At 47.8% G+C, this 25,680-nt stretch overlaps 1 protein-coding gene across 7 annotated transcripts in view; it reads right to left on the bottom strand.

The window, feature by feature from the left end:
• JAK2 (Janus kinase 2) overlaps positions 1–25,680 on the bottom strand; it is a 419,848-nt gene that overhangs the window by 80,306 nt on the left and 313,862 nt on the right. For all 7 annotated transcript variants that reach the window (XR_003858317.1, XM_029613659.1, XM_029613675.1 and 4 more), the window contains 5 exons: positions 21,868–22,019; positions 21,506–21,656; positions 20,719–20,852; positions 17,617–17,806; positions 611–735 (listed from right to left, as the gene is read on the bottom strand). Coding sequence is in view for 6 of the 7 variants with exons in the window: in XM_029613659.1 (XP_029469519.1) it covers positions 611–735; positions 17,617–17,806; positions 20,719–20,852; positions 21,506–21,656; positions 21,868–22,019 (752 nt within the window). In the remaining variant the exon portion in view is untranslated. The remainder of the gene's footprint in view (positions 1–610; positions 736–17,616; positions 17,807–20,718; positions 20,853–21,505; positions 21,657–21,867; positions 22,020–25,680) is intronic.

The following is a 25,680-nucleotide window of genomic DNA, read 5'->3' as shown; positions in this document are numbered from 1 at the left end:
AAATCAAGGCTAGGAAGCATCATGATCTCTGTATTAAAAGGAGGATAGAAACCAAACTAATAATCATCCAAAAGTGAATGATCCTCAATAAATTTGTGAAGTTGCTTCAAAACTGCTGCTTCAATGATTTTTGCAAGAAATGACAGGGAAGAAAGGCTGGCAGTTAGTTTGATCAAACTGATCTAAATTTTTTTTAATGTGACAAATAATTGTATTCTTCAATTGACCTGGCAGACAATCTTCTGCATGAGAAGCATTTACAATATTGGTGACAGAGTCACCAATTAATTTCGCAGGGCTTTCAGCATGAATGTATCTATGGGACTTACTGTGCATGAAGACTAATTCATTGCATTATTTGAATTATTTTATTGACGCTTAATGGTGCAAAGTGTTCCCAATGTGGCTAAGTTCTCTCAGTTGTCAAAATAGAGACATCTAAGGCTGAAAATTGCATGCAAATATCTATTATTTTTTGATAAAAAGTGGCAAAAGAATTGAATAATGGAGATGATCCAAACAATGGAATGTCATTAACAATTTAATGAGAACTTGATTCCATGGCATTAGTTCTTATGAAAAGTAAAAGATTTAACAATGGATTATTTACCTTGCATATCTGATATGAATACTGGAGAAGTTTCTTATAATCCAGTCTCTCCTTATGCTTCTGTAGATAGTCCCGTAAACTCCCGTATGGTAAATATTCCATAACTAAGCGCAGATTTCTTCGACCTAAAAAAAAGGCAGACAAGTATATCTTTTGCCATTTTATAATTATAAAATCATGAACCACAAATATCCAGGACACAAATTTCATGGTGGGGCCACGTCAGGTAGGTAATGCGTTTTTGCTATTAGCTTGAAAGGTCAGCAAACTACCCAGAGCTTTGGGGGTAAACAGTGTACTACATTTTAGGTGAAATTCAACCCTTGGCAACATTTACATACACCACAACACAGGAAAGAGCTATTATGTCAAACTGTTATGAAAACATACAAAAACGTTTAGTGGATAAAGCTTTTCAACTTAGTTCTCTTTTCTCAAAGCATCTGGTTGGTTATTTGTACTCCACTTTTCAATCACTTCAAAGTGGATTACATTTAAGTACTGTAGATCTTTTCTTTTTCTGCTGAGAATTCAAACAAATCAATTTAAATCAAAACTGAATTTGAATTATTTTACCACAGCTTATTATATAAGGTGAATGGAAATAATGTTCTATTCTAAAATGTAAATTGTTAGCAAAGACGATTAGCACAGTTCTGTATATCTACATATCTATCTATCTCTCTCTCTCTATATATATATATATATAAACTAAAATCCCCATTACCTGACATTCAACTACCCAGTCTTGCCTTGGCAGCCCTTTGGATGTGTGTGTGGGGTGGGAGGTGGGTTAAAGAAGCAGAGGAGGCAGATTAGGGAGCAGAGTAGCTTTTCTTTGCTGTTCTGTGCACTACAGCATCAGCCCCTTTCCTCTTGTTCTCTGAAAGAGAAAGAGGGGGAAAGGGAAGGGGGTGGGGGGCAGGGAACTAGCAGGAAGCAGAGGGCATATTGATTAACTCTCACAGTCTCTTCTCCATGCATGCTAGATCATGCTTTTACTATAAATTGTACATGTGTGCATGGCATACATTATGTACATATAAAAATACACACACACACACTTTTATATTTATTTATGAATTTATAACCCACAGCCTCCAAGGTTTGGGGCAGGGCACAAGTTAAAATACGCATGAAAACTTTGTACTACGTAGAGGTTGCATCAGCTTTTGTTCAACAAGGGGTAGATTTAAAAACCCCGGCATGCGTAAATCCAGGGGTTTACGTGCATGGCCGAGCCCAGCCACACGCGTAAACCCCGGGCCACGCATAAGTGATGGGGCCTTAAAAGAGGGCGGTCCAGGGGGCAGGGCTAGAGGTGCCCGGCACAGCGGCCATTTACTGCTGTGCTGGGGGATCGTGCGCCGGCACAGAGCTGGCGTGCGCAACTTGCTCCTGCTCCTTTGCAGGAGCAAAAGGTAAAACAAAAAAAATTGGGGAAGTTAGGATAGGGATAGGGGGAGGGTAGGGGGTTGAGAAGTTCCCTCCCAGTCCGCTCCTTAATTGGAGCGGACTGGGAGGGAACTGGGGAAGGCCCCAATGCGTTGCTGTGCGATTTTGCAAAATTAGACCCACCCCCCCCCTTGCACGCGCTGACCTGGAATTTTATAGCATGCGCATGTTATAAAATCACACATCCATGTGTGCACTCCAGGTAACGTGTGCACATGGACGCGCGCGCGGGTACTTTTTGGAAATCTACCCCTAAGAGAATAACTGTCGCTCCTTGTGACCTTGGGCAAGTGACTTTACTCTCCATTGCCTCGGGTACAAACTTAGAGTCATTCATCAAAATGCCTTATGATGTTAAAACCCGTGATAATGCCATAACGCCCACAATAATTGAGGTACCGCATTGCGTGAATGCAAATTTTTGAAAGGGGCGGGATCAGGGAGGGGGTTGGGCAGCATTAATGAAAATGAGGGGCACTATCACACGTTTTTAACACCGGAAATAACTATACCTTTTTTCCTGGCGTTGAACTGTGCAATATGCCCGATAGGGCTGTAATGCAATTTGCGAACGGCCATAACGCGATTTGCGCTAAATATTGCAAATTGCAATTCGGCCATTTCTGGGCTTGGGGAAGGAGGGGGAGAGGGGAGTAGAGAGAACATTGTAGGAATCTCATCTTTGTGAGACTTTCCTCACTCCAAATGACTTCAAATCTTCACAGAGTTCTACTGTGTTGTTCGTACGTCTCACTCTGCATATCAAACTGGCCCCAAAACCCTACACCACCACCAAATCCTCACCTCGAGTTATTAGCTGGCCCTCCTAAAGTGATAGAAATAGTTGACTATAAAGGCCTTGTAAAAAGAGTCTCCCCCCCCCCCCAAAAACATAAGAAAATGCCTGTCTGGGCTATAACATTTTGATGAAGCTACGCCTTAGATTGTAAGCCTTCTGGGGATAGGGAAATTCCTACAGTACCTGAATGCAATCCGCTTTGAAGTGCCGAAAAAGTGCAAAAAGTGGAATTAAAAAATCTATATAAATAAACAAAATCTAAATAAACTGAAACACAGTTTGACCAGGGGTGCCTAAACATTTGCATTCAACTGTGTGCATAAGAACATAAGAAATTGCCATGCTGGGTCAGACCAAGGGTCCATCAAGCCCAGCATCCTGTTTCCAACAGTGGCCAATCCAGGCCACAAGAACCTGGCAAGTACCCAAACACTAAGAAGAACCCATGCTACTGTTGCAATTAATAGAAGAAAATTATTCCTTACCTGCTAATTTTCGTTCCTGTAGTACCATGGATCAGTCCAGACGGTGGGTTATGTCCCCCGTCCAGCAGATGGAGTCAGAACAGAGCTCGAGGGCACCGCCTCCTGTACCAGCGCACCCTCTACTGGAGCTCAGTATCATGCATAACAAAGCCCAAAAGAGCCAAAAACAGAAACAATTTGGATCAAAAACCCTGACGTAAACCAACATCAAGAACAATGGATAGGCAGACCCAGAACGAGGTCGCCCTAGTCAACTTGTGAGGAGCTGTACAACTCTGAGAGAGAACCAGAGAGGAAGAGAAGATGAGACAGAGACACGCACAGAAGACCGAGCAGGGGAGCAGTATCCCAGAGTGGTGGGCGTCTGGACTGATCCATGGTACTACAGGAACGAAAATTAGCAGGTAAGGAATAATTTTCTTTTCCCTGTACGTACCAGGATCAGTCCAGACGGTGGGATGTACCCAAGCTTCCCTAAACCGGGTGGGCCCCTGAAAGCCCTGCTCGGAGAACCTGATCGCCAAAAAGCCCAGGGGCTGAAAGTGGCAGGTGTAACCGATAATGCCGAGCAAAGGTATGCAACGACTTCCATGTCGCTGCCCGGCAGATTTCCAGTGGCGAGACGGACCGAGACTCCGCCCAAGACGCGGCTTGCGAGCGTGTAGAATGAGCTCTGACGCCTGTAGGCAGAACACGACCAGCCCCGATATAAGACGCCGAGATGGCATCCTTGATCCAGCGGGCAATCGTTGTCTTCGATGCGGCGGAGCCCTTCTTAGGTCCTGACCAGAGCACAAACAGGTGATCGGAAACCCGGAACTCATTGGTAGCCTCCAGGTAACGGAGCAGAGCCCGTTTGACGTCCAAATGATGAAGGGACCTCTCTTCCCCTGGCGAGAACGCCGGAAGTTCCACCGTCTGGTTCAAGTGGAAGTGAGAAACCACCTTCGGAAGGAAGGATGGTACGGTACGTAGAGAAACCCCCGCATCAGAAAGGCGGAGGTACGGTTCCCTGCAGGAAAGCGCCTGTAGCTCCGAGATGCGACGAGCCGAAGAAATAGCCACAAGGAAAACTGTCTTCATAGTGAGGTCCTTGAGGGAAGCCTCCTGCAGTGGCTCGAAAGGAGCGCCCGCCAGAGCCCGGAGAACTAGGTTAAGGCTCCACGACGGGCAGGGATCTCGAACCGGAGGCCGAAGATGCTTAACCCCCTTCAGGAAACGAGCGATATCCACTTGGAGAGGTAGAGAAACCTCTGTCTGTACCAGGGCATTCAGGGCCGCCACTTGTACTCGGAGAGAATTGTATGCCAGGCCCTTATCCAATCCGTCTTGCAAAAACTGAAGGATTAGGGGAACCGTTGCTTCCGTCGGGCGGGTCCCATGACCGACACACCAGGACTCGAAGACCTTCCACACTCGCCCGTAGGCAACAGAGGTCGAGGGCTTACGAGCCCGGAGCATCGTTGAAATCACCGCCTCCGGATAGCCTCGGCGGCGGAGTCGACGCCGTTCAAAAGCCAGGCCGCAAGACAAAAGAGTGCCGCCTGCTCGAAAAATACCGGGCCCTGATGCAGGAGCCGGGGAAGATGACTCAGCCGGACCGGGCCGTCCACCGCCATGTGGAGTAGATCCGCGAACCAAGGCCGACGCGGCCATTCCGGGGCCACTAGGATTACGGGACCGCAGTGGTTTTCGATTCTTCGGAGGATCTTGCCCACCAATGGCCAGGGAGGAAACACATAGAGGAGCTGACCTGTCGGCCACGGTAATACTAGAGCATCCACCCCCTCCGCGCCGCGCTCCCTTCTGCGGCTGAAGAAGCGCGGGGCCTTGGCGTTGAGGGCTGTAGCCATCAAGTCCAACCGTGGCGGTCCCCAGCGTTGAACCAGAAGGTCCATCGCCTCGGCGGAGAGAGACCATTCGCCGGGGTCCAACCGCTGACGACTCAGGTAATCCGCCTGAATGTTGTCTACCCCGGCGATGTGTGAGGCTGCGAGACGTACAAGATGGAGTTCCGCCCATGCCATCAGGAGCGTGGTTTCCGCGGAGACCTGCTCGCTCCGCGTCCCGCCTTCACGATTGATGTAAGCCACTGTCGTCGCGTTGTCCGAGAGAATTCGTACCTCCCTGCCCCGAACCAGGGGGAGGAAACGCTGAAGCGCCAAACGTACCGCCCTGGTCTCCAGACGATTGATCGGCCACCTTGCCTCCTCCGGGGACCACATCCCCTGTGTGGCGCTTCTGCCGCAGACGGCGCCCCAACCCACGAGACTGGCGTCGGTCGTCACTACCACCCAGGAGGGGACTTCGAGCGAGACGCCACGGGCCAGATGAGCTGGAACCAGCCACCAGTTCAGACTTTCCCGAGCCGACTGAGGGAGGGGCAGAACTACCTGATACTCCTGCGACACAGGTTTCCAGCGAGACAGCAGGGACGCCTGCAGTGGACGTAGGTGTGCAAACGCCCAGGGCACCATGCCGATGGTGGAAGCCATCACTCCCAGAAGCTGAAGATAATTCCACGCTGTAGGGTCCGACAAGGCTGCAAAACGATGGATGTGTTCCCTCAGGGAGATAGCCTTGTCCGGACGCAGGAACACCATGCCCAGATGTGTGTCGAAGGTTGCTCCCAGGAAATCCAAGCGTTGAGATGGAACGAGGGAACTCTTGGGGAGGTTCACCACCCAGCCCAGGGAGCGGAGCACCTCCAAGACCCTGGCCACCGAGTCCTGACCATGCGAGAAAGACTTTGCCCGCACCAGCCAGTCGTCCAGGTAGGGATGCACTAGTATACCCTCCTTCCGAAGGGCCGCCGCCACTACCACCATGATCTTGGTGAACGTCCGGGGAGCCGTAGCGAGTCCGAAGGGTAGGGCCCGGAACTGAAAGTGTTGCCCGAGAATCTTGAAGCGTAGGTAACGCCTGTGGTCCGGACGTATCGGGATGTGCAGGTACGCCTCCGTCAGATCCAGGGAAGCCAGGAACTCGCCCTGATGAACTGCGGCAATCACGGAACGCAGCGTTTCCATGCGGAACCGGTTGACCCGCAGTGAGCGGTTCACCTCCTTCAAATCCAGTATGGGCCGGAACGAACCGTCTTTCTTGGGCACCACGAAGTAGATGGAATAATGGCCCGAGCCCACCTCGCCGAAGGGAACGGGTACAACAGCCTCTATGGCCTGCAGCCGGTCTAGAGTCTGTTGAACCGCCACCCTCTTGAGGTCGGAGCCGCAAGGAGAGAAGAGAAACCTGTCCCGAGGGGGGCGGACAAACTCCAAGGCGTAACCGTATTGGATGGTGTCCAGGACCCACTGGTCTGAAGTAACCTTTGCCCACTCCTCTGCGAATTGTGTGAGTCGGCCTCCGATGGTCGGGCAGGAGGAGTGGGCCGGTCTGGCATCATTGAGCAGATTTGGCGGGGGGGTTCCCCTGCCCCGAGCCCTCCCTCGAGGGCCTCCGCCCTCGAAAGGAGCGCGACCACGGCTGCGGTCTACTCGAAGTTGTGCGAGAACTTGGCTGCCGGTACGACCTGTAGCGCCGCTGCGCCCGAGCCCTGGTTCTGGTGGAAGCAAAGGCTCGGTAAGGTCTCTGCCGATCCTCGGGTAGACGATGCACCGAGTTTTCCCCCAGAGACTTGATGATCTGATCCAGGTCATTTCCGAAGAGGAATTTCCCCGGAAATGGAAGGGACCCCAGGCTCGACTTGGAGGAGGTGTCCGCAGACCAATTTCGGAGCCACAGGAGTCTACGAGCCGCCACCACCGACACCATGGACCGGGCCAGGACACGAAAGAGGTCATACAGAGCATCCGCCCCGTAAGCGACGGCAGATTCCAGGCTGTCGGCCTGAGCGGCTTCATCCGGCGGCAACTGCTGCGACGTTAGGAGCTGCTGGACCCAGAGAAGACTGGCCCTCTGGGTCAAAGAAGTGCACATGACGGCGCGCATCCCCAAGGCGGAAACCTCAAAAACCTTCTTGAGGAACGTCTCCAACTTGCGGTCTTGCGTGTCCCGTAGGGCCGTTCCGCCAGTAACTGGGATCGTAGTCCGCTTAGTCACCGCCGAGACCACAGAGTCCACCTTTGGGAACCGAACGAGATCCAGGAAATCATCCGGCAGCGGGTACAATTTCTCCATGGCCCGGGCGACCTTCAAAGATGCCTCCGGGACGTCCCATTCCCCGGTGAGGAGCTGAAGAAACAACTCATCCCCGAAGGGAAAGCCACTCCCACCGCAAGCGACTGGGATGGCAAAGCTGAGAATCCTGTGGCCGTCCCAGGTGGAACCAGGGACCCGGGGGCGGGGACCGCGAGTTTGGCGATCTTGGGCGCAGGAGGCCCTGCGGGAGCACCCCCCGGATCCGCCAGGCCTTGTAAATAGGCCATGTGCATCTTCAGGATGAAGTCTGGTGAAAAAAACGGCAGGCCAGGCGAAGGTGCAGCAGCAGGGTCCCCTTGTGGGAGCCGGGCAGACAGGCCCTCCTCGGGGCCCCGGTGCAGGCGGGGGGCTCCCCGAACTGCGTCCTGCTCATCCGGAGCGCGGTCCGCGCTGAAATCTTCATCCAAAATGGCCGCCGTTCCCGCCATTGCCGAGAACGTGGCCGGCCCGCGCTTCCCTGGCTGTGGAGAGGGGGGCGCTGGGCGCGAACCCGAGCCGTGCGCAGCGCCTTCCCCGTCGGGGAGGCAGCGTGGGCAGACTCCCTCGTTAGAAAAACGAGTCCCCGCCTCGCCGCAGGTCTCGCAACGAGACCCGCGCGGCATAAGGAGAAAAAAAAAACGCCGCCGGAAGAAGCCTCGGGGGGGGCCGATTCGAAAAAAGCAGCGCGGGGGGGCCTGAAGGCCGACACAACCCGCCCGAGTGGTCCCCAGGCGCCGGCGGGAAGAACTGCTGCCGGCGCGCCCAGGCCCGAGGTAGAAGTCGCCGGGCCGAGGGACCGCTGAAAAATGTGTGCAGGAGCCGGCAGTCCCGGCAAATGCCGAGAACAAGCAGCTGAAAGGCAAATAAAACACACTTACCCCAGACGCAAGTGAAACAAGCTGCAGGAGGAGACAGAACACAGAAAGAGCACGCCTCCTCAAATTACTGACAGGAAGATTTTCTCTACTAATTTTTTTTTTTTTTTGAACAAACTTGATCCAAATTGTTAATATCAAAGGAAATGACAGGAGAGAGACTCAAAAGAGCAAAATAAAAACTCAGAACCTGTCACCTTGGGGAAGCACTGATTCCCCAACTCACATCTGCTGGAGTCAGAAAGATACTGAGCTCCAGTAGAGGGTGCGCTGGTACAGGAGGCGGTGCCCTCGAGCTCTGTTCTGACTCCATCTGCTGGACGGGGGACATAACCCACCGTCTGGACTGATCCTGGTACGTACAGGGAACAGTGGCTATTCCCTAAGTATAATTGATTAATAGCCATTAATGGACTTCTCCAAGAACTTAGCCAAACCTTTTTTGAACCCAGCTACACTAACTGCACTAACCACATCCTCTGGCAACAAATTCCAGAGCTTTATTGTGCGTTGAGTGAAAAAGAATTTTCTCCGATTAGTCTTAAATGTGCTACTTGCTAACTTCATGGAATGCCCCCTATTCCTTCTATTATTCGAAAGTGTAAATAACCGAGTCACATCTACTCGTTCAAGACCTCTCATGATCTTAAAGACCTCTATCATATCCCCCCTCAGCCGTCTCTTCTCCAAGCTGAACAGCCCTAACCTCTTCAGCCTTTCCTCATAGGGGAGCTGTTCCATCCCCTTTATCATTTTGGTTGCCCTTCTCTGTACCTTCTCCATCGCAACTATATCTTTTTTGAGATGCGGCGACCAGAATTGTATACAGTATTCAAGGTGCGGTCTTCACCATGGAGCGATAGAGGCATTATGACATTTTCCGTTTTATTAACCATTCCCTTCCTAATAATTCCTAACATTCTATTTGCCTTTTTGACTTTCATGAAGTGTCCCCTATTCCTAGTACTATCTGAAAGGGTTAATAAACATTTTCTATTTGCTTGTTCTATGCCACTCATGATTTTATAAACCTCTATCCCAGTGATGGCGAACTCCAGTTCTCTAGAGCCACAAACAGGCCAGGTTTTCAGGATATCCACAATGAATAAGCATGAGATAGATTTGCATACAATGGAGGCAGTACATGCAAATCTTTCTCAAGCATATTTATTGCGGATATCTTGAAAACCTGGACTGTTTGTGATATTCGAGGACTGGAGTTCACCATCACTGCTCTATCTTTTCCTTAGTCGTTTCTTCAGGTCGAAGAATCCTAACCTGTTTAGCCTTTCCATTCCTTTTATCATTTTTGTTGTCCTTCTTTGTAACTTTTCTAGTTCTGCTATATCTTTCTTGAAATGGAGCAAGCACAATGGCACACAATACTCAAGGTGCAGTTGCATCACAGATCTACATCTTGAAATCATGGGCCCTAAATCTGGCTATTAGGTGTTGCCCAATAACAGGGCAATAACTGGGATGACTTTTCCCCTAGGGAAAAGCTGCCTCTACAGCAGAGGTAGGCAACACTGGTCCTGGAGTGCCACAAACAAGTCTGGTTTTAAGGACACCTACAATATGAGAGGTGTTTAAAATCATGAGAGGTCTAGAACGGGTAGATGTGAATGTTGGGATTACTACCTGATAATCCCCTTTTCCTTAGTGTAGACAGATGGACTCAGTACAAACGGGATAGTATCCGCGTGCTAGCAGTTGGAGACGGATCTGACGTCAGCACGGGGGCGTATATATCCCCACAGGAAGCGTAGCTATTCAGTAATCTTCCTTGCAAAAGCTGTTATAGTGTACTGACGCACAGTTAAAAAGTGAAACAGGATTCCCCTGACCGATTGATAGGAGCTGGAGACCGCCAGCATTCCCAACCGAAAGGCGTGGACACCTGGTAGAGTGTACGTTCTCATGGAAACAGATGACATGGCTTACCTGGAATCGGTGATACCCATGTACGCAGGCAGCTGGGCAGGATGCTGAGTCCATCTGTCTACACTAAGGAAAAGGGGATTATCAGGTAGTAATCCCAACATTTTCTGGCGTGTAGCCAGATGGACTCAGTACAAATGGGATGTACAAAAGCTTTACGCCCCACCTGGGCGGGAGGCTGCCTGAGGCCCATGTAACACCGCCCTGGCAAATGCTGAGTCCTCCCTGGCCTGGACATCCAGGCGGTAGAATCTGGAAAAGGTATGGAGGGAGGACCATGTCGCCGCTTTACAGATTTCCGCAGGCGATAGCATCCTGGATTCCGCCCAGGATGCTGCTTGAGCTCGGGTAGAATGAGCCTTGACATGTAGAGGCGGGGTTTTTCCAGCCTCTACGTAAGCTGCCCGGATAACGTCCTTGATCCAGCGGGCGATGGTGGGCCGAGAGGCTGCTTCACCTTGTTTCTTCCCGCTGTGCAGGACGAACGGATGGTCCGTCTTTCGTAGGTCTTGTGTAAGTTCCAAATATCTGGGCAGCAATCTGCCAATGTCGAGATGGCGCAATAAACGCCCTTCTTCAGATTTCCCCAGCCCCGCCGTGGTAGGCAAGGTTATGGTCTGATTAAGATGAAACCGTGAAACCACCTTAGGTAGAAAGGAGGGAACCGTACGAAGATGGATAGCCTCTGGAGTGATCCTGAGAAATGGATCCCGGCAGGACAATGCTTGTAGCTCTGAGATGCGGCGGGCTGAACATACAGCCAGCAAGAATACCATCTTCAAAGTGAGGGAACAAAGAGACAGGCCCCGAAGGGGTCGAAAGGTGGATCCCGCAAGGAAATCCAAAACAAGGTTGAGGTTCCACAAAGGCACAGGCCATTTCAGTGGCGGACGAATATGCTTGACCCCCTGCAGGAAGCGAGAAACATCCTGGTGCTTAGCGATGGTCTTGCCAGCCCTCCTGGGACCATAACAAGACAGCGCAGCCACCTGAACTTTGATGGAGCTGAGGGAGAGACCCTTCTGAAGGCCAACCTGCAGGAAATCCAACACAATAGAGATCGTGGTTGCATGTGGATTGGTGCCATGCGAGTCGCACCAGGCTGCAAATACTCTCCAGATCCTGATGTATGTGAGGGATGTGGAAAACTTGCGAGCTCGGAGGAGGGTATCAATCACGGGCTCCGAGTAACCCTTCTTCTTCAATCTAGCCCTCTCAAGGGCCATACCGTAAGAGAGAATTGAGCCGGATCCTCGTGAAGAATGGGACCTTGATGTAGAAGGTCCCGAAGAGGAGGCAGGGGAAGGGGCTCCCCTGCCAGTAGTCTTCTCATGTCTGCATACCAGGGTCATCTTGGCCAGTCTGGCGCCACTAGAAGGACTAGGCCCTGGTGCCTCTGAATCTTGCGGATGACAGCGCCTATCAGAGGCCACGGAGGAAAGGCGTACAGTAGAGTCCCTGGAGGCCACGGCTGAACCAGGGCATCGATTCCGTGTGAGCACGGGTCGCGCCTGCGGCTGAAGAATCTGGGTACTTGAGCATTGGACCCGTCTGCCAGGAGATCCATGGCCGGAAACCCCCAATGATCCACAATCATCTGGAAGGCCGTGGGTGAGAGCTGCCACTCTCCCAGATTTAGGCGTTCCCTGCTGAGGAAGTCTGCTGTGGTATTGTCCTTCCCGGCGATGTGGACGGCGGAGATGTCCTGAAGATTCACCTCCGCCCAAGTCATCAGAGGGGCGATCTCCAGAGACACCTGTCGGCTTCTGGTTCCGCCCTGACGATTGAGGTATGCCACCGTGGTGGCGTTGTCGGACATCACTCTGACCGCCCTGTTCCGCAGTCTGTGGGCAAATTGAAGGCAGGCCAATCGGACAGCCCGGGCCTCTAGACGGTTGATGTTCCACGCCGCCTCTTCCCTGTTCCACCGCCCTTGTGCGGTGAGTTCTTCGCAGTGTGCGCCCCAGCCGCTTAGGCTGGCATCCGTGGTGAGCACAATCCACGTGGGTGAGGACATCTTCGATCCCCTGCTCATGTGGTTGGACTGCAACCACCACCGTAACTGGGTGCGCACTCGGGCAGGTAGAGGTAGGTGCGCGGAGTAGGTCCGCAGATGGGGACTCCAGCGAGAGAGCAGGGCGTGTTGGAGAGGCCTCATATGGGCCCTCGCCCAGGGCACCACTTCCAGGGTGGATGCCATGAGACCAAGAACCTGCAGATAATCCCAGGCGGTGGGTCGACTGGCTCCCATCAAAGACCGGATATGCTGCTGAAGGTTCAACGTCCTCTTGGCGGTGAGACTGACCGTGTCTGCCCGGGTGTCGAACTGTACTCCCAGGTATTCCAGGGACTGGGAAGGCTGTAGGCAGCTCTTGCCGAGGTTGATAACCCAGCCCAGGCTTTCCAGAAGGGCTATCACTCTGTCGGTGGTCCGAAGGCTCTCCTCTCGAGACTTCGCCCTGATCAGCCAGTCGTCTAGGTAGGGATGGACCAGAATTCCTTCCCGCCTGAGCGCCGCCGCTACTACTACCACCACCTTGGTGAATGTCCGTGGCGATGTCGCCAACCCAAAGGGCAGGGCCCGAAACTGGAAATGGCGGCCTAGAACCTTGAAGCGTAGGTAGCGCTGATGATCCGGATGGATCGGGATATGCAGGTATGCCTCTGACAGGTCTAATGCCGTGAGGAATTCCCCTGGCTGTACTGCGGCCTTGATGGAGCGTAGAGTTTCCATGCGAAACAGCGGGACCCGTAAGTAGCGATTGACTGACTTGAGGTCCAGGACGGGCCGAAAGGTACCCCCTTTCTTGGGTACAATGAAATAGATGGAATAATGGCCAGAATTCACTTCCCAGGCAGGTACTGGGATGATGGCTTTCAAGGACATGAGTCTTGCCAGGGTAGCTTCCAATGCTGTCTTCTTGTGTGCGGGACACGAAGATTCCACAAACTTGTCCGGAGGGAGATGATGAAAGTCCAGATAATATCCCTCCCGGATAACGGCGAGAACCCACTGGTCCGATGTAATCTCGACCCATCTGGGGTAGAAGAGGGTCAACCTGCCCCCTATGGCTCCGTCCCCCAGATGAATCTGCGGATTCTCATTGGGAGGCGCGGCCGGGACCTGAACCCGGGCCCGCTCCCCTCCTGCGCTGCTTGGTCCGAAAGGACTGATTCCCGGCTGGAGGACGTGGTGCCTGGTAACGACCCCTGTAAGGAACGAAACGCTGGGAACTCCTGCCCCTGGAGGGCCTTGGAAAGGCGCGCTGGCCCCTTCGGAACCGATCTTCCGGCAATCTGGGCACTGGAGAGGCGCCCCATGCACTGGCCAGTTTATCAAGGTCGCTGCCAAATAGAAAGGAGCCCTTGAAGGGCAATCTGGTGAGGCGGGTTTTAGAAGGCGCATCAGCCGACCATCTTCGGATCCAGAGCTGCCTCCTGGCCGCTACGGAGGATGAAATCCCTTTAGCGGTTGTCCGTACCAGGTCAGATGCCGCATCCGTAAGGAACGAAAGAGCAGATTCCATGTCCACCGCTGGAGCGTTGTTCCTAATCGGTGACAAACAGGCACGCGTCACCACCGTGCAGCAGGTGGCGATCCGTAAAGATAAAGCCGCCACCTCAAAGGCCTGACGCAGAATGGCGTCCAGTCGTCGATCATGCGGCTCCCTGAGGGCCGTCCCCCCTTCAACTGGAATGGTAGTGCGCTTGACCACCGCGCTAATCAAGGCGTCCACCTGAGGGCACGCCAGCAGATCCTGGATAGCCGGCGCCAATGGGTACATGCTCGTCAGAGCCCGACCCCCTTTGAAGGCAGCTGCTGGAGCCGCCCATTCTAAATCAATCAGTTGTTGCGCCGCCTGTAAGAATGGAAAATGGCGGGCCGTAGGACGAAGACCTTCCAGTAGGGGGTTCTGCGCAGAAGGTATCGAAGCGCTGGGACCTGTAATATCCAATTCCGCCAGACACTGAGACACCAGGTCGGAGAGATTCTCCTTAGGGAAGAACCGCCTCATGGTTCGATATGGCTCAGTCCCTGGAGGGAGGTCCCCCTCATCCGGGAGTTCGGACTCGTCCTGCGAGACCTCCTGGTCTGACTGATCTGGGCTATCCATCGGTGGGAAGTCCCGCTCGCGATAAGGTTGTGAAGGCCCAGGAACCGGATCCGCAGGAGCTGCCACCGGAGCAGCCGCCGCAGGCGCAGCCACTGCAGGAACTACAGGACCCGTAGAGCCTGGATGGGCAGCCGTTTGCATCTGAACAAAAGCATGAATTCCCTTAAAGAGATCCACCCAGGAAATGGAAGCAGCCTCTAAGCACCGGGGTACAAGCTCCCCCGGGACGCCGGATTGGTCGAGACTGCCCCCTAACTCCGGGGTAGCCCCTGGGGAACTGTCCACAAATCGTGGTTGAGACAGGTCCTGGGCCGAGGGTCGCAGGGCCCCCTCACATTGGGCACACAGAGAATCTGGCTCATCCCTGCGTGTGGCCCTAAGGTGGCATGCGGAGCAGAGGCCAAGGACTGCAATGCCCGAAGCAGGGGGCGCCGTTGCTGAAGACTCCGCAGCTTTCTGATCCATTGAACAAAAGGTGCTCACAAATAATATGCGGCAGCAATAGGCGCTTAATAGCAATAGGCTCTCAATAGCAATAGGCTCTCAATAGCAATAGGCGCTCAATAGCAATAGGCGCTCAATAGCAATAGGCGCTCAATAGCAATAGGCGCTCAATAGCAATAGGCGCTCAATAGCAATAGGCGCGCAATAAGAAGAGGCGGCAGCAATATGCATGCAAGAGGCATTCAATACGCATTCAGCAATAAGCGGTCAGCAATATGCTCGTAATAGGCATTCAAGAAGCTGTCAGTAATAAGCGGCCAGCAATTTGCTCGTAATAGACAGTCAAGAAGCTTTCAGTAATAAGCGATCAGCAATATGCTCTTAATAGGCATTCAATAAGCTTTCAGTAATAAGCGGTCAGCAATATGACGAAACAAAGTCAAGGAGGAAAAAAGCCGCGCCTATTACAAGCGCGGAGTACCTGAGCCAGGCCCTACGAGGGCGTCCTCCACGGCGTGCCACGCCGCCGATCCTCTGCGCTTCGGAGACCCGTAGGAAGAGACGTACTCCGTACCAGGTTCGGCGCGTCCCAGCTGGAACACAGGCGGTCTCCGGCTGCGGGGGAAGGGATCACCTCACCACCGCAATTTGAGGAAATGCACCCGCTACCTCGTCCACGCCGGGACCGAGGGCCTCGTATACCTCACGCGGACTGCGTCCGGGGACTGTGTCACTGCTGCGCTTCGGCAGGACCGAGGACTTTCCCACCGGGGGAGCACGTTAATCACCCCGGGAGCTCGCTGGGGGAGGAACCCGTGGGTATCTACCGCAGGAGCGCGGGGCTCTAAGTCGAAGAGACAGGAAAAACGAATCTAGAATGAGAAAAAAAAAGAAAAATTAAAGTAGTCTTGGAAAGCACGCTCAACTAGCGTGCAGGCACTCCAAACTGCTTTGGAGACGGAAATTACTGAATAGCTACGCTTCCTGTGGGGATATATACGCCCCCGTGCTGACGTCAGATCCGTCTCCAACTGCTAGCACGCGGATACTATCCCGTTTGTACTGAGTCCATCTGGCTACACGCCAGGAAATTGGTTATTTACTCTTTCAGATAATAGAAAGACTGGGGGGCATTCCATGAAGTTAGCATGTGACACATTTAAAACTAATGCTTGTTTGTTGGTTAATAAGATATTTATTATTAGTTCTTTGTAATTGTTCACATTCGAAGCTCTGTTAATGTTCTATGTAATTGCTTTCATTTACCGAAGCACTGTTTTTCTGTTCAATGTAAACCGAACTGATTTGTAAACCCTTACAAGAATTTCGGTATATAAAACTGTTAAATAAATAAATAAATAAATAATCGGAGAAAGTTCTTTTTCACTCAACGCACAATTAAACTCTGGAATTTGTTGCCAGAGGATGTGGTTAGTGCAGTTAATATAGCTGAGTTTAAAAAAGGATTGGATAAGTTCTTGGAGGATAAATTCTTGGAGGAGAAGTCCATTACCTGCTATTAATTAAGCTGACTTAGAAAATAGCCACTGCTATTACTACCGGTAGCAACAGTAACATGGAATAGACTTCGTTTTTGGGTACTTGCCAGGTTCTTATGGCCTGGATTGACCACTGTTGGAAACAGGATGCTGGGCTTGATAGACCCTTGGACTGACCCAGTATGGCATGATCTCATGTTCTTATGACCAATGATTATGTTGTGTAGTACAATGATTATGCATGACATATTTTCATACAACAGATATAATGCATGCAACTATAGCTCATGCATATTCATCGTGGATATCCTGAAAACCAGACCTATTTGTGGCACTCCAGGATCAGAATTATCTACCACTGTTCTATAGCATCCTTAGCCTTGGCCAATCTGGGAAGAGGAAGACAAAAGCTGGAGATACCTCTGAGATACTGGGTCAAACCTATTCTTTAGAGCTTTATTTAACTTATTTGAGAAGAATAGAAATGCAATACCGATTTAGAGGGAAGCTTAATACAAATAAATGTTTTGGTTTATTATAGGATTTAAAAACATATTCAGCACTATAGACTTCGACAGCAATATACCTTTTACTTAGAATGATTTCTTTATGTTTGCCAGATAAAATGGCTTAACAGTTTAATTCTATGAGAGTAATGGGGCAATTTTCAAACATGCCCGCACTTATGTAATGGTGCATGGGTATTTTTATCTATGGGCTTTGTATCAGTTTTCAAAGGGAAAGTATGGAGAGAATGTCCTTTGAAAACTGAGCTGGGAAGAAGTATCCACAGAGATCTGCACTTGCTCTTTCTGAGGGCACTTTTTCCATGCAAAATTAAATGTTCCAAATTACAAGCATTAACTATACCATTATTGTTCTCCTTTGACCTAAATATGCTCTCAAGAATACCTTCTCCTTACTCATATAAAAGTACACAAGTTGTTGATCCCTGTGTGTACTTTTACTCAGGTAAGGGTGGACAGTTTTTAGACAGCCAATTTACCCAGGTGAATAGTTATTTATCCACAAAAACAGCTTCAAATTGCCCTTTTAGTGTAATCATCATGATGATAGATTTAGACTCCCAACAGTGGTGTGTGTATGCAAATCCATGTGAGCCCAGTGGGCATGCAGGCCGCAAAAAAGGGCATTATGGGCTGGAAGGAGGCCCAGTGCAGTCAGAGAAAGTTTCACTGAGTGACAAAAAATATTAATTTTTCAATTTTTATACATCTTTTATATTTTCTACATACCAGCACTGTAGCAGACTCCCTTGTATTTTACAATGTTATCATGCTGCAGTGATTTAAGGATTTCAATTTCCCTTTCAAAATCTCTTAGATGCTCTTCTGAGCTGTGCTGTAACTTTTTCACGGCCACAACCTCACCAGTATTGTCTTGTAGAGGGTCATATCGGCACATCTCGACACTGCCAAAGTTACCCTGCAAAGTAAATAAGTAGTTTAACTTGGATTTGTCAAATGAGTAGTTTGCATTTCTGTGAGTGTGAGCCAATGGCTTTTATTTAATCTTAAAGTTTGTAGTGTATATTTCAACAATTAATGGCCGAATTTTGCAATGGTAATATGTAATCCCAGGAGGAAAGAAGCTTAAGTCTCTTTTCTGAATGCAATTTAACTTTTAGATCATATGCACAGTCTCAAGTTTCCTATGGCAGTTAAAGGGTAGATTCTGTGACGAGAGTCACAAAATGATACAGGAAAATTTCTGAAATGCTATATATTTGCATAAATTTGCAGAGATAGCAAAGTTGCTTACCTGTAATAGGTATTCTCCTAGAACAGCAGGATATGTATTCCACATATTGGGTGATGTCATTAATGAGAGCCCAGGACTGAATCTTCTTAGAAGAGCTTTCTAGAGTTTACTACAAGTTCTATTGAGCATGTGTGGTTTGTTCCTGCATCATTAGCATTGCATAGGGTTTAAGTAGAAGCTGACTCCTAGTGAAGAAGGGAGGGTTTGTGTGGACTGAATATCCAGCTGCATTCAGAGAACACCTGTTTCAAGTAAGCAACTCTGCTTTCTCCGAGAATAAGTGGATACTCAGAACCCAGATATGGGAATCCCTAGCTATGGGTTGCCTTCAAATCAAAAAGTGAAAAACTTCAAAACACAAACACCAAAAAGAAAATGTTTTTCTGGGAGAACCCCATTTGTATTTATATATAAAATTTTGTTGGAAGAAAACCTGAAATAAAATGAGGCCTTATGGGGGAAGGAGCTGTGTTTCACCCCTCAAAGAGATGTTGTATGATATAGTCAACAAATCTATTGCCATCGGAAGTCAGTTTCCAAATAATAATGAGGTTTAAATGTGGGACTGAACTCCACATCACAGCTGTGCAGCTCTCCTCCATGAAAGCCAACCTCAGGTGAGTCACCAATGAAGCTATGGCTCTAACTTTATAAGTCTGGATATGTCATTCCAGAGTTAGATCTGCCAGGGTATAGCAGGAGCCACAAAACAAGAAGGTAGGCAATCTAGAAAAGCCATTAGGAAAGCAAAAGGATAGATGCTACAGTCTTTATCAATTCTTTATTGTGGTGGAGATGTGTAAAAACAAATGCCCGACTCAGGCAGAAAGACACCATTAGGCACAATGGTTTCTACAAGATTGTGTCCAGTCACATATCATTAAAGATACGTTTCCACTGCGGATCACTGTTTAAATGATATTACACCATAAGCTTGAAGCCATTAATGGGTTTGAGTCCAAATGAGTGTCTAAGCCCCTGAGGCAGCTGCTTTTAGAGCGGCGAAACTTGGCCTGAGTCGGGCATTTGTTTTTACACGTCTCCACCACAATAAAGAATTGATAAAGACTGTGGCATCTATCCTTTTGCTTTCCTAAGGGCATAGCAGGAGGAAATGCAATCAGTCATCCAATTAGACAATGTGTATTTGACTATGCAATTCCAGGCATATTTAAGTCAAAAGAAACAAAAGTGGCTTTAGTTTGCTCCAGATAGATAAGGCTCTTTTGTAGTCCAAACTGAGCAGGTCCTGTTCATCTTTATAAATGTGGAGCCTCAGGATGACTGATTGCTTAAGGTTGAATTCTGACACTATTTTAGGCAGGAACATAAGATGCATTCGCAGGACCACCTATTATGAAAAAACATTGTATAAGGTGGTCAAGTAACTAGGGCTTGCAACTCATTGACTCCATGGGCCAAGGTGATCACCATCAAAATTATGACCTCCAACTTCAGAATAGAACTATGGGGACCCGTTTGGCTTTTTACTGCAAATTGCCTTAAATATGCTCCTACAATCCAAAATTTTGCTATGAAAGTATCTATCCTGACAAGAGTCCCCAGTCTCATTTGATGAGAAACATCCATATAACATGACACTGACACCACCTTGCTTCACAGTAGGGATGTTCTTTGGGTTATGTGCTGTATTGGGCTTGCACCAAATGTTTGTTTTGCATTCAGGTTACGAAGTTCTATATTAATTCTATCAGACCACAAAACGTTTTGCCACATGGCTACAGTAACTCCTGAATGTTCCTTTGCATACTTCAAACAGAATTCAAGAAGGTCTTTCTTGAGTAATAGCTTTCTTCTTTCTATCCTACCAAACAGGCCAGATTTATGGAGTGTTTGAGATACTGTCAACATATGCATAGGACATGGAAACCTATAACTCTTTCAAAGTTGCCGCTGGCCTCTGTTGCCTCCCTGATCAGTCTCCTACTTATTCAGTCATCCAGTTTCGATGGATGGATTGATCTACGCAGGGTTTCGGTGGTGTCATCTTCTACAACTTAATTTTCTTGACCATGCTCCAAAGGATACTCAAGGACTTTGCAATATTTTTTTAATCCCATCCCCAGATCTGCCTTTCCACAACTTTGTCTCAGAGTTCTCTTGACAGCTTCATGATCAAGGTTGGGTCTCTGCTTTGAAATGTACTAAGTAGCAGAGAGAGCCAACATGAGCTGCTGAATTTATCCTATCATGCGAATTAATACAATTTAACACAGGTAGGGCTGTCACTTGGTGTGCTCTTTTGAAGGCAATTTGTTACACCGCAGCTTTAAGTACAAAGGGGGGTGTAGACTTACCAGCCAAGATATTTCATGTTTTTATTTCAACTTAATTTTCTAAGGAATTCTGGAATATATTTTTCACTTGATAGTTGTGAGACAGAATGTGTGAATACATGGAAAAACACTGATTTAAAGCATTTTACTTCCAGGTTAAAAGGCAACAAAAGGTGATCATTTTGGAAGGGGGTATAGACTTTCTATAGCCACTATATAAAGACACACTAAACACCTCCCAAAATAGAGCACAATATATAATATAAATTAAAACTGTACCTTGCCAAGTTGTTGAAGGAATTTAAGATGTCTCTCTTCAAACTGTGTTGGGTCTTGATTTTCAAAAGCCCCAGAAAACCCAAAAGCTCCAACTCTGTTTGGCAGCATGTCACTTTCTGCCAACAGTTCATAATCTGGGTGAAAAAAAATAAAACACAATGGAATCTACAGTACTGTCTTCAACAGTCTAAACTTTGCATTAACAAACAGGCATTTCATGAATACACCACATAGTATGAGAACATATAAATTTAAGGATTGAGAATTGCTTGGAAAATATTTATGAAACTGCTGCATATATACAGCAAAAACAAACTAACAGTGAATTAGCTTATGTTCTTAATTTCAGACCAATGTCGTAATTTCTATGAAGGAAGAACTGATCCGTAAAATAAATCCATCAGTAGTCTAGGATTTAGAAATTTCCACCTGGCTATTTTTTCAGAAGAATTTGTACATAAAACATTGTGCCTTGCTATCAATAGTTCAGTTTTAGAAAAGCTATAGGGCTTCTAATTTCTCTGATGTCCTTTATCATTTCTTTAAATTTTTCTTTCAGAAAAGTTTAAAATTTGTGAAAGTAGCTGATCAAAAATAATGATTTACTGCAGCTTCCTGAAAAAGAACACTTTTAAATCTATATTTAAAATCAGAACTAGCCCTGCTAAAATTATAGCATGTAAGAAAGCAGATCAACCAGATAAAATGTATGGCAGCTCATGAATATTTTAGTTAACACAAACAATTCACATTTAACAAGAAATTTTAAAGAATTCCATCAACTGACCTGGTGTAAACAAACTGTTAAGGTCTCGTATTATGGCTCTGAAAGAAGGCCTGAAATCTGGTTCATAATCCATGCAGTTGTTTATAAGATTTGCCAGTTCAGTCCATTTTGGTGCTGGAAGCTGATGCCTATCTTCATAAAATTGTAGTTTCTACCATAAAATCATAAAAAATGTATTTATAACCAGATGTCTTACCAAAATTCCAAATATTATATACCTCTAAATGTAACTATGTTAAATTAATGGGCAATAATTAGAAATCTGCGCAGTGGTGCAATGATTCGCTCTCTTGTCAGCAGACTGTTCATGGACTACAGCAACTATGGTAATTCCTTCAAGATTTACAAACCACCTCACTTACCCTTTGAGCATCCAATGCACTCAGTGGCTTGTCCCCTCCACTGCAAATCTCCCACAAAGTTGTACCAAAACTCCATTTATCTGCTGCTAGGTTCAGATTTTTAGGATGTTCAATGCATTCAGGTGGAACCCAAGGAATTCTCTCCAGAAGAACTTTGGGGAAATCAGGCAAAAAGTGCATTTAAAATTACCCTAATCATCAGAATTCAGAATAAATGTTTACAATCAATTAAAATATTTTTTGTGGATGCATACTGGATCTTTTAAAATGGACAATTCCTCTCAGCTTGGTTATGTGATTTCCCTTTCCAGTTTCAGAATCCAGTCAATGCAGCAATAAGCATAATTTCACAAATAAATTGGAGCTCATTTGCATGCAAATACCAAGAATATCCCATTTCATTATTTTAATGTGTTAATGTATGTTGCAAAGTAGAGAAAGATGGAAAGGTTCCTGCCCTAAAGGATTTACAATCAAAAAGAAGGAAAGTAAAGATAGGTCGTTATGAGGGAAATTTTCAAATAGCTCACTTAAATTAAACAGCAAAAACACATGCAACTTACACTAATTTTCAAAACAGACTTGCATGCATAAACAGCTTTGAAAATTATCCCATTGAATGTACTCACACACAGTTTCACTTGCACTTATGTGCACAGAAAATGTTTAGGAAGTTTTACAGGTATAATAATTCATTGCCAGAGGATGTAGTGAAAGCTTATTAGTGTAGCTGCTTTTAAAAAAGGTGTGGACAAGTTCCTGGAGGAAAAGTCCATTAACCATTGTTAAGGAAGAGTTGCAGAAATCCACTGCTTATTCTTGGGATAAGCAGCTTGGAATCTATCTACCCCTTGGGATCCTGCCAGGTACTTGTGACATGGCTTGGCCACTGTTGGAAACGGGATACTGGGCTTGATGGACCTTTGGCCGGACCCAGTATGGCAAGTCTTAGGAAAATAGAAAAATAAGCAATAAGTGCATACCCTTCCTCAACTTTGGCCCCAGGAATATCATTGCTCAGTTCGGATACACTTACTCATGAACAAGACATATGCATGCAAGTTTACCAGCATATTGGGTGAAAAATTTTGTAAAAGTCCATGTCTGTGGGTAAAAAGGAGAAATTTAGTCTTATCTGTTAATTTCCTTTTCTTGAATCCTGCTAAACCAGTCCAAATGGTAGAAATCAGTCCTTTTGTGGAGCCAGAAAGCCAAGAAATGATATTGCTGGTTCCTCTGGACCTAACCGGTCCATGCAATGTCCAGTGAGTCCCTAGCTTGGTGGTCCCAGCAGGCGGTCACCTTCAATGGTATTATAGAGTGGACCTACATTACTTCAAACCAGTGGGTCTTGGATGTAATACAGAATGGTTATTCCCTAGAATTTGTCACTTCCATCTCAGATTTTTTATGATGTCTCCACGAGGCTGGTGGTAACTCTGGAAAGACTTCAGTGCATGTAAGCCATGTTTCAAGGCTCAGGGTTACAGATGGTAATCCATTTACTTTGTGGTTCCAGAGATAGTTTTACTTCAAATACTACTTTGAAGGTCATTTTTCATGTAAAATTTTGTATTATAAATGCATAATTTTAAAGTGCGTGTAGACAGGGCTGTGATAGAGGGAGGCCTGGGCACAAAGCTGAAAGATTTACTTAAGGTGCCTAATACCCTTGGCACTGGTCTCAATTCGAAAAATAATACAAATTAAGCATTAAAAAAAAAAACAGAATACGGAGGGGCCAGCATGGTAATTGTTTGCACAGGGCAGCAAAACTGCCAGCACTGGCCCTGTGGTGATACGCTGGAGGGGTTCCCATCCCTCCCCACTGAGATGATACCCCGAGTGGTAGTGAGTAAGAGGGATAGGTTGAGTTACTGAGAGGGAAGGTATGAGATGAGTGGCAGAGAGGGGTGAGTGTTAAGAGGGTAGGGGTGAGTGGGAGGGAGGGGCAAGCGATAGAGGGAAGGGAAAGAGCCAGTGTGTGTGTGCGCCTGAGAGCGAGGGAGTAAGTGGGAAGGAGGGATGAGTGACTGAGAGGGGAGGGGGAATGAAATAGAAGAGGTGAGTAAGAAGAAGAGATGATAGGAGGGTTTTGTGACAAAATCTGTGTGTGTTCCCTGTTCCCCTCCATCTCTTCTCACTAATTCACAACAATCTCAGGGTGACTGAAAATCAAAACTTCTCAAGTGTTACTTCAAAGAGTTTCTGGCAGTGAAAAGTGTTTGTGTGGCTGTTACTGAGGTGACACCAGAATTTGAATTTTCTTTTGTATGGTGAGTTGGTGTGGGCTGTCTCTCGGAGAGTGCATCCCTTTTGGGTACCTTAGCAGGGACGGCAGCAGAAGAGGGGGCATCTCATCCTATCCTATCACTCACCTCAACCATGAGCTGTTCCTAGCTGCTGGCATCAGTTGCCAATAAAGTAAAGCTCCTGTTCTGGGCTGCCAACACTCTGAACTACCTCCCACAGCCTGACATCATCAACGGCCGGCTGAATGTCATATATGTTAGCATATCAAAGGAGACATTTTGAGCCTGGCCTTTATTGATGATGTCAGACTGGGGAGGTAGCTCAGAGAGTTGGTCACATGGCAGCAGTAAATCTTTGGATACACCACCAACTTCAGCAGTCATCCTATGCCCCTGGTTCATCCAGTCTGCTCAACAAGATAATTAGGTTGTAAATGCCCCTTTGTGCAGGTTATCCCCATGCAGAAATGTAACACCAAAAGTTTATACAGGTTACCCAGCTTCTTCGTTTCCATCCTGTGGCCATTAGAGATCATATGTGTTTATCTCACATCTTTTTAAATTCCTTACCCATTCTAGTCTTCATCAGCTCTTTCCCTATCAGGAAAGAGCTTCAGAGGTTTCTTCACTTTTGCATTCTAGGAAAGCATTTCCATGTCAGATCATTTCTCTTCGGTCCTGCCGTGGCACTAAGGTTGAGATCTTTTTGCAAAGAGAGGGTATTATGGTTCATTTGTACTTCGATGACTGGCTAGTAAAAGCGAAAAACTTTCAAGGAAGGCCAGATGGCTACAAGTCCTAAAAGACTTAGGTTAGTTAAGGTAGTAAAGATCAATCTGGTTCCATCCCAGTCTCTGGATTAGCTAGGAGCTTTCTTCAGCACCAAAGTTGGCTGAGTTCCCTGACATATAAAAGAATAATCAAGATGGTGATTCAGGTACAGGCATTTCTCTCTCAAAGAGCCCATAGAGCTTAGGATTTTCTGCAGGTCCTGTGTTCCATGGTGGCCACCTTGATTTGGTCCAATAGGCTAGGGTGTATATGCAGCTTCTGCAGGTTTCGCTCCTGTTTCAGTGGTCTTCAGAATCGCAGGACTGCGAAGTTGTCTTACCCTTCTGATGACTGTATGGGAGAATTTGTCTTGATAGACTGATATAGCAAATGTTGCTTACCTGATGTAACAGGTGTTCTCACAGGACAGCAGGATGTTAGTCCTCACAAATGGGTGACATCGAGGATGGAGCCCACCACGGAAAACTTCTGTCAAAGTTTAAACAGAACTTTGACTGGCCCCTACTGGGCATGCCCAGCAAGGCACTGACCCTGCAGCCAGCAGGGGTCTCCCTTCAGTCTGATTATCAAGCTACAGGCAGTGCCTAGAAAGTAAAAATAAAACGAACCCAACACCGCGGGGAGGGCGGGCGGGTTTCGTGAGGACTAACATCCTGCTGTCCTGTGAGAACACCTGTTACATCAGGTAAGCAACATTTGCTTTCTCACAGGACAAGCAGGATGGTTGTCCTCACAAATGGGTGAGTACCGAGCTGAGGATGTCCTGACT

Source organism: Rhinatrema bivittatum, chromosome 1 (genome assembly GCF_901001135.1).
Source record: "Rhinatrema bivittatum chromosome 1, aRhiBiv1.1, whole genome shotgun sequence".
NCBI classification, from domain to species: Eukaryota; Metazoa; Chordata; class Amphibia; order Gymnophiona; family Rhinatrematidae; genus Rhinatrema; species Rhinatrema bivittatum.
Note: the sequence above shows the minus strand (reverse complement) of the source record. Positions and strands in the feature narration are given on the sequence as shown.